The 10,000-nt window shown below is 34.9% G+C and overlaps 1 protein-coding gene across 7 annotated transcripts in view; it reads left to right on the top strand.

Moving 5' to 3' along the window:
- dpr12 (defective proboscis extension response 12) overlaps nt 1–10,000 on the top strand; it is a 193,429-nt gene that overhangs the window by 180,697 nt on the left and 2,732 nt on the right. For all 7 annotated transcript variants that reach the window (XM_035861578.2, XM_035861579.2, XM_035861575.2 and 4 more), the window contains 2 exons: nt 2,541–2,751; nt 8,957–10,000. The exon at nt 8,957–10,000 is cut by the window's right edge and continues 2,732 nt beyond it. In XM_035861578.2, coding sequence (XP_035717471.1) covers nt 2,541–2,751; nt 8,957–9,066 — 321 coding nt within the window. In that variant the 3' untranslated portion in view covers nt 9,067–10,000. The remainder of the gene's footprint in view (nt 1–2,540; nt 2,752–8,956) is intronic.

The raw sequence follows: 10,000 nt of genomic DNA, 5'->3' as shown, positions 1-10,000 counted from the left end.
AGCTCGTTCCATTTGTCAAGAGTAATTTGTCCGTTTCCATTTTGTGCATTTCACGCTACTACCGTATTAAAGAAAGATAAGGTTGGCATAAAACGCGGTGACGAGGCCAATTAATCGTTCTCACCTTTCACTATGATTTCCTCCTTTGTTTGGCCATCGTCATTCACGTCGATCTTGCGTATTTTTCATTTCTCTTCAATTCTTCACGTTATTTCTCCATTCTTTATCATTTCCTATGTAATACATTCAAAGAAATAAATTCCATATCTGTTAAGACAAAAAAAAAAAAAAGAGGAAGGATATATGTTAAAAATATGACATTAAATATAAGAATAAGTATACATGATTAAGAATTGCCATAACGATAGAATAGTATAAGGAGATTAACGTAAGAAGATTAGCATTTCAATATATAGAATGAAAATGGAAGAAAATAGTTTTCCTTGCATATATGTATACATATATATATATATTATATATATATATATATTATATGTATTATATATATATATATATATGTATATGTATTTAGTATAGATACATACATATATACTCGTACATAGCCGTATGTAACAAGAGAGTTAATTCTCACATTCCGCTCGCTTTTTAGAAAGAACTCGCTCATGTGTATCCATTAGTGCTTGATAAAATTAAGTCTATAGTAGAGTATGCTCGTATTTCTATCCCAATATTAAATTCCTCTCGTTGAATTTTACAACTTACGGAGTCTATCCTCGGATCTCGATATTCCCAATAGATGTTACATCGATATTCCGTATGCGTCCCTTTATGAATCATTTCCATATTGACGATGTTATCCGTCATACGTATACACAAACACACATATTTTTTACCTCAAGTACATTTGTTTCAGCCGATAATAATTAACCAAAAGAGAAAAAGAGAAAGAGAGTGAAAGAGAGAGAGAGAGAGAGAGAGAGGTAACTCGACCGAGCATGGCGTAGAACGGAGTATTCATAAAGTCCAACTACAATGTAGTGTGTAACCGCTAGAGTCGGCTTAAGGGCTAGTACCTTAACTAACGTAACAAACAAAAGAAGGAACATTTAACAGGCGAGAATGCGCGCTCTTCCGACCTACCCACTTTCCATGCTTTTCTCTTTTGCCAGGATCCGTCAAGCGCGAGAATCTCTGCTCGTAGGATTCTCTCTGAACCGACCATTCTTTTACGCTCAAGTTAACTCCTCGTGTACCCTTTAAGTATAGAAGTACATATGTATATACCTTCATACCTAAACAAATTACAGAGAGGATCCTTTCAATGCGTTTTATCTCGCATAGAGATAGCGGAGATTTTATACCTTTAAAGATTTTTAGTCGTTCATTCCCTTTCATCTCGCATATAAAGTACCAACATCTATTTCATATATACTTCAGTGGTTGTAATCATCAACGAGAGATTATAAAATTCATTATTGAAACCATTTGTCGATGATGAATAAAATCGAGTATTCACGAGAGTTCGTATATCAATGAGAAATAGATACATACGTACGACATAGCTTGTAATTTACACCATATCACATGTGTTACATACTCGTGTAATTCGAATCGTTACACGTTAATTGGAAGTTAAATTTAACGGATGGTAGTTGATAGTTTACGAAATGACCCGATCCATAAAAGATACAACGTGGCCTCGGATCTCCGATTTTCATGTATATTTGATAAAGTATAATGATTTTTTAACTATTGTTAATGCATAACTACCTGCGATTTCTGTTCAAAGAAAAATTTCACGAACGGCCATCACACGACATACATATTTACATAAATAGGTATGAAATAAAATACCTAGTGTCGAGATGACACGTTATTTTCCAAAGTGAAAAATCTCTAATTACCATTCTTAATGTCGGTCGACGGAAAAATATCGCTTTGTTATCGACCTGAGCGAAACGATTAGAATTAATATTGTCGGCGCGTATATGCACATATTACAAGGGAACACGCGAATGTATTCGATATTTTGTTTTTTCTTTTTCTTTTCTTTCCTTTTTTTTCATCCTATTAATGTTCTTATTTCCATCGCGGTGGTATTATCAAAGAGGTCCATGCTAGTCGACTCACTTCCATCGCATTTCCTAGTGTCCTAGAAACGTTCGATAAACCGATACGAGAAAAGCAGGAATAAACGACATATTAATTTCAAAAAACAAAGATGGTAAAGTGTCTTGTCGAACGAAAAAAGATGGATATATACATAGAGAAAGAGAGAGAGAGAGAGAGAGAGAGAGAGAGAACATTTCAAATGCAAAATTGTCCGGTAATTTATAACATTCGACGTCGAGTCGCTTCTGCTCACTCGAGAAACGAGAATACATCGTCGAGTTTCGCGATAAAGTAATAACATATGTGTGCACATACGTGGTACAGCGTTTTCCGGTAGAAAACGAATGATGAAACGGATGAGTGAGAGAGAGAGAGAGAGAGAGAGAAGAGATAGAAAAAAACATATAGTACCACGTAGCCCGGCAGGCTCGTCAAACGAAATCGTTCTCTTTATCTTCTGCTTCCAGAGCCCTACGCCGCCGCAATACGTATTCTGGTATCACAATAACCGGATGATAAACTACGACACCTCGCGGGGCAGCGTCATCGTACAAACCGATCCAGGACCAACCCAGAGTCGACTGACGATACGCCAGGCCGTAGAATCGGACACCGGCAATTACACGTGTAACGCGTCCAATACCAAGCCTGCATCCATCTTTGTCTTCGTTACCGAGGGTGAGTATATTTATGTACATACATACATATGTATTAGCAGTCTAACTAAAATAACATAAACGTATCGTTTCGCACAACATATATTCTTAAAAAAGAATTAAAAAAGAAAAAAAAAAAGACAAGAGAAAAAAAAAGAGAGAGAAAAAAGCGAAGAAGAAGATGAGAAAGAAGAAGTAACTAATCTTAGTCATCATTCGGTAGTGATTAATGTCCTTTCATATATCATGTATAAAAGAGAAATAACAAAGAAAAAGAAAAAGAGATAATAACAAATGGACATCTTCGTGAATTCATAAAAACGAAACAACAATACTCGGAATCCAAAACGCGTACGTTATACGTTTCACCTTTTACGATAATTAAGAGTGAACGCGATAACGTAACTCCCTCGAGGTATTCACCAGCCTCTCGGAGAATCGTTGATTTATTTTTCTACTATTCTTAGGGGAAGGAAAATTAATGAAAAGTTCGAAATACATTGAAGTGTTCTACGTTTAGATAACGGGAGAGAATAAAACTCTCCAGACACTATTTATGATTAGAAAGGAATTTAATGTGTATTTATTCGTAGAGAAGAAAAGAAAAGAAAAAGAAAAAAAAAAGAAAAAAGAGAGAAAAATACGAATATAATAGCCTTTAATGAAAGACAAACGAAAATGAAAAGATATGACCGTTTATAAAATGTGATAAAAAAAAATTAACATTTCGGTGAATAAATAAGTGAACATCTTTGAATCGGCTTCTTACACGTTAATAAGTATTTACGAGAGGATGAGAATAAATAGATTACGATGAACAAAGAGGCATTAGAAAGGTATTAAAAGTAAGACCCTTCAACTTCCGAGTATGCTTGAGTACATACATACGTACGTACGTATTTATGTATAGACATACATACGAATGTATATTTCTGATCCGATTAAACGAAACTGTTTCACGCGTTGCACGAGAAACAACTTAAAAAAGGTCGAAATATATTCATCGAGGTAACTAAGGTTACGCGTTTCCACTTTCCCCTGTAACCAACCTCCCCCGGTCTTATAGCAAGCTTTATATTAAAAAACAAACATCGTCTGTTATTATAACGTGTACTCTTTTCTCGGTAGCCCTTAGCCACTTTTTTCCACCAAACGAAAATACACTTGAGCAAGCAAAAAACCACTCTCTTTCGTTATTTCTCCCATCGTAGTTCATTAAACGAAACGACAAAATGTAGTAACTTATATGTTATATAAATAAGTACATTTGTTAAAAATTTGTAAATAATGTAAATCACGAGATTCTTTCACGATTCGAAGGAGTAACACAAAGAAACATGTTCTTTTTTTTTTTTCAAGTAATTGTGTGTGTGTGTGTGTACGTGTGTGTACGTGTGTGAATACTACAAAAAGAAACAAAGTGACATATTACTCGTTAAATTTTTTATCAACGCACAAGACACGCTCTCATAGAAGCAAAGGGATATTTTTAAAAATAATACGTGCTTTAATAGGCGCTCCAATAAGTTTCTGGATGTATGTGTGTGTATAGGTGTGGGTGTATGGTGTACATGCGCATATTCACGCACATAACTCGTCTCAGCGTCAGGAGATCGAACGTGTTGGGATCCACGCCCCGCCAGGAGCACTCGAGCGAGCTTGCAGAGAGAAAGAGAGATAGATAGAAGAGCTTCTTCGGTCCTTCGACGATCGATCACTTCGATGACCTCCCCTAGCGTGCCTCTCTATTTCTCACACACTCACACATTCTCCCTCCCTCGTATATTCTACACATATACACACACACATATATAGTATATATCCATGTTTTTCTACGTACAATATATTATACATGTCTATATACACACACACATATATATATATATATGTATGTATGTATGTATATATATATATGTTTATATATATATATATATATATATATATATATATATATGTTTAATTCCTTCTTAATGAGACTCAAAGCTAACGACAAAGGCTTGACGAACAAAAAACTTCATTCTCTCTGTCTCTCTCTCTCTCTCTCTCTCTCTCTCTCTCTCTCTCTCTCTCTCTCTCTTTCACTCTCTCTTTGTCGAAATTCTTGGGGTTGACACAAAAAAAAATCGTAATCGGCTCGTTCAAAGGGCAGAACGGTTCGCTGTGAAACCCTCATAATCGACCGAAGAAAAGAGGAAGGAGGAGTTGCCTTGTCGGAAAAGCTTAATTAGATTACGAAAAAAACAAAGGGGTCGAGGGTGAAAGGATCATCTTGATCCTTCGAACGATGTAATCTCAAGAATCGTGAGGGATAACAAGACTTGCCCTAACTTTTGTCTTTTGGTCTTCTAAACATTCGTTTGGTTTCTTATATATATATATATATTTTTTTTTTTTCTTCATTAGATTTTCTTCTTTACTTTCTGTTTTTTTATTTTTTTTTTATTTTTTTTCATGATTAAAACTTACGAAAAGGAAAGTTACTTGCCGACTTTATAAATGTTCATTTATTTTTTCGATCCCTTTCATATTCTTCACTTTCAAAAGATCGATTCGAACTAGGACATAATCGATTTTTTTTTCTTTTTTTTTTTCTTTTATTTTCTTTTTCTTTTTTTTTTTCTTCTTTCTCGTCTTTCTAGATGGTATTACCTGAAGTATAAAGGTCAGGCGTGATCTTCCATCGCGAGATAAGACATTTTCTCTATCTCCCCTTGCACAGGACCAAACTTAAGTCCAAGACGATGCAAAGGGTGAACGAGGAAGCTCCAGCTCGCCTTTCGAAGCTCGTACCGAGTGTCCATGAAAAAGTAATGAGAGAACGCTGCAAAGGTTGCCTCGTAGTTTTCCTCGTGTTACTCTACTTGAAAGGAGGGTAAGAGAGTGAGAGAGAGAGAGAGAGAGAGAAATAAAGAGAAAGAGAGAGAGAGATATTTAGTCGACCTAATTTCAATTCGAACCATTTCCCGATGGAACGTTTATGAGAAAACGAATTCTATATGAATGTACATTCAAACGTAACACAGAAAATCTTAATTATTTAATCACTTTTTCATTAACATTCTAAATTCATTTTAACGGTGATTCATGTATTTGTTATTATTGAATTATAACAGATGAAAGAATAGAATTTACATCGTTTATAGAAACCGCATACTTTAATCGATTCCAACGATTTTCAATAGATGAATAATCAAATGAAATATTATTATTTCACAAAACGAACTTTTCATTCGGATACTTGTAATACATATATATGTATATATGTGTATATATATATACATATACATGTACACATGTATACGTAGTTTTCATCCAAGTAGATCTCCGTTAGATGTACACATTCTGATGAAATTTTGAAGACACCAAGTCCATTATGGCGTCGCCTCACAGACCACGAATTTCGCGCGTGTACTAACGTCCTGTACCTACGGCGCCATATATACACAGAGGATCGTAATTCACGCTCTCCCGGGAACATATGGGCGAACGGCTCGCCGTAAATTACGGTAAAAATGTGCATGCGCTCGCGCTTCACGAAGGACACGTATACCCGATGAATGTTGCAAATCTGAAGGCCCCGGAGCTTTGCGTCATGAATCCTGATAGTACACGTAGGAAAACGTGACGGCTAAGAAATCACGACCTTCTTTTTTCATTTCTCTGTCCTTTATTTTCTTCTTTTTTCTTTGTTCTAACTTTTTTATTTTTTTTTTTTTTATAACCATCTCGCAAAATACCAACTAGTTTTCAACAAATCCGAATAAAACAAATTTTCTACTTTGATATTTCGAGTAATAAATATTATAATCAAACGCATATACAATTTTAAGTCAAATCGATGAAATTTGCTACATAATTTAAAAGAGTATTAATTTGCAATAAATAATAAACGTATTTAAGTACATCGTCGATAAATGCAAAGCTAATGATACGCGCATTCGTTTAATTGATTAAATTTTTTAATAATCTTTATTGAAGAATAATAGTAAAAACGGATAATATTAATACGAACGTATATTGCACGAATTATAATATAAATTATAACATATTTTATTTATTATTTTTAAGTTATCAAAGAGATGTTTTTTATATCAAGTAGATCACTTAATAAAATATTACTTTCCGTTATGGTCCATACACGGCAATACTATTACATAAAGATAATTAATAGGTACTTTAAAGGATCGTTCTCTATCAAAGTCGAAAAATTACGTGATTTATTTCTATTGATATAATACTTTCGATATTAATTTCTTTCATGTTTCCCGTTAGGAATCCTTCGATATCGTTTCATTGAATTTCCTTTTTCTCTTTTTAGAAACTTTGAACTCGGTCGATCGATGTTGAAAGAAAACGTAAAAAGTCAAAATGATCGTACAAAAATTGTCGAACGCCAATTACTACTCGTTCACTTTCTTAGATTAAAGCGAGAAGCTTAAGGCTCTTTGAAGACTAAAACACGGAAGCCTTACGCATTATACCGGCCCAGTTGTCAGACTGCGAACGTCCCTTTGTGCTTTGGTACACGTCTTCTATAATGCTGTAGCGGCGACGTAATTGACAAAGTTTACGTCGACTCTTGTTCATAAATCTAGAACTCATTTAGTTTCGAAGATCTCCACTATTTGATCAGGAAGTTGAATTAAACCGCTTTATTGTCAGACACCAGCGTCGATATTTCCCTCCTTTGAGTTCCAGAATATCAATTAAAAGTGTTATCAAGAAATTGATCACAAGAATAGAACGATATAAATAATTTCATGAAACTACGCTGTGTTTATTAAATAGTAATGATCTTCATATATATTTATGTATGTATATATATATATTTTTATGTACTATGTAATATAGTATTATGTTTATGTAATATAGTACTATACTATATTACACATATGGTATAATATATATAGAGATATATTTGGTCGAAGGTCGTTAAATCGAAGGTTTCTTAGTTTGCCGCAAATCACGGTACCCTTACTTTCCTTATAGCTTTACCCTAGCCGAATTTAACTTTCCGATTAATTAACGTAGGGTCTCCCAGGCGAGATATAAGCCAAGAACGAAGTTAAACCGAGATAGCCGTTCAGAGTAAAACATTTTGTATGGGACGCCGGCAACACCGGTTGCCTAGAAAAAAAGGGTACTTGAGCTAACTAAGCGGAAAGTTAACGTAATTCTTGCGAAAGTCCGAACAAAGCGAACTAACAATGAGTCCGTTTGCGGGAGACTCGCAAGCGTAACGAGAAGAACTCGAGGGACAAAATATCGGTCCGGTCGACGATTACAACCTTCCACAATTTTCCTATAGCATGAATTTCCTTCAACTAGATTCATCGTCTCTCTTCCTTCTTCTCCTCCTACTCTTTCTCATCCTTTGAATTATACATCGATCACGAACGATCGGGGGAATAATGAAATAATGAATTACATTTCATTCGTCTAACCGATTTGCCATCGTTCTCGCACACAGGAAAAAAAAAGGAGCTCGTTTAAAAATTGCATTAGATTCGATTATCGACAACGTATCTATGCTCGTACGAATTTTAAACTTATTCTCGTACATCCTTTCATCTTTTTCCAACGTCACACGATGTCCTATATCATCGATCATAAAGCCAAAGGATATAGTCAATGTATCAATTAAAATTAAAAACCTAAATATCTAGGTTACTTTATTGAATAGAACAATGTATCTGATATAGAATATGTTTAATTATAAAAAAAAAAAAAAAATTAAATATAGTGAGAATATATTTTAAAATATAGTCACAAGGCAAGCTGAAAACATTTAAAATTTTTCCTATTACAAATGAAAAGAATATATTATATCGACGTTATTTACGCAATTCGATCGAACGATAGTTTATCCTAATTCACAGTTCACTTTACATTCTTTAAAGAGAAACAAAAAAAAAAAGAAAGAAAAGAAAAGAAAGAAACAAAGAATCTTATGGAACATCGTGCACAGTCAATCGTCGAATTTATAGAACTCCTACTGTTCGAATCCAAATAAGAAAAGAAAACAAAGGTTAAAGGTAGATTAACGAAAGCAATGAGAGGATGAAGGTTAGAAAAGGGATGAGAGGGTGAATCGGAGGATATGGTCAGCGACTTTGATCAACGACTGTACCGAACCATCCGAGCTCTCGATCCTGTCGGACCTTCGTCTCGCAAACTTTAATTTAATTACTCTTCTCTTATTCGATCCTCTCTATTTTTTGTTCCAGGTGACAAAATGGCGGCGATTCAACGCCGCAAAACGTCGGCCGCGAGGAAGATTCTAAACGAAATGCTGCTGACGACTATGCTCGCGGCCAGTCTCGTTCTGGCACGATAAACGATTTCATTTCGAAATGTCTATAATTATTTAAATCCGTACGACTACTTCCATTTGCGATAGGTAGGTTACACCAGTCCGCGTTTTTAACGAGTATTCATGTCCTTTCTTCTTCCATTCATACCTTTTATCATAACAAATTTTCTTCTTTCTTCTCGAATTTATTCCGTTTTTTGATTTTTTTTTTTTTACTTTCCTTTCTTTTCTCTCATTCTCTCCCTCTCTTCCTTCCTCTCCATCTCCCTCTTTCTCTTTTTGTCTTTTTCTCTCTCTCTCTCTCTCTCTCTCTCTCTCTCTCTCTCTCTCTCTATCTCTCTCTATTTTCTTTATTTTTTTTCTTTCACATTTTATTCCATCTCGAGATCGCCGTCGGTCGGGTCTAATCGGATATGCGAGATTTTCGTGGAAGATTATTCGATTGCCTGCCATGAGTCATTACGTGTGAGACCGGCACGCGACTCGAATTATGTAAATAAAATACGCGTTGGTAATCGTAATCGTTGCACCACGACAGCCCAATTGCGAGCTTTGGAGACGGACACGACGAGAGGAAACGACGTCGTGAAGAAAATTCAAAAGCGACGTGGAATCGCATCGTTTTGTGCGAAACATTTCGTTAACCCTCTAACTATCAAAAGATCTTTATCACGAAAGAACTCGCAAGGGAAACACGCCAACTCAATGATTTCGATGTTAACGAAACCTATATGAAGGAGATCGGAAAGGAGAACAGATCGTTTCTTAATATATATTTATCGTTATTGATTAACAAATTGATATATTAGAATCGTGAAAAAAATATTATTTTTAACAAACCTAAAAATGTTTTGCAATAAAAAATTCGAAAATATTTCTTCTCCAAGGGTACACAATCGTTAAATTATCATCTTGTCGTAAAAAAGTTCAAACTAGTCGTCCTTCGACGATAAGTCAA

This window comes from Vespa mandarinia, chromosome 2 (genome assembly GCF_050613455.1).
Source record: "Vespa mandarinia isolate Hongniang chromosome 2, ASM5061345v1, whole genome shotgun sequence".
Taxonomy (NCBI): domain Eukaryota; kingdom Metazoa; phylum Arthropoda; class Insecta; order Hymenoptera; family Vespidae; genus Vespa; species Vespa mandarinia.
This window is presented reverse-complemented; position numbering and strand designations above follow the sequence as displayed.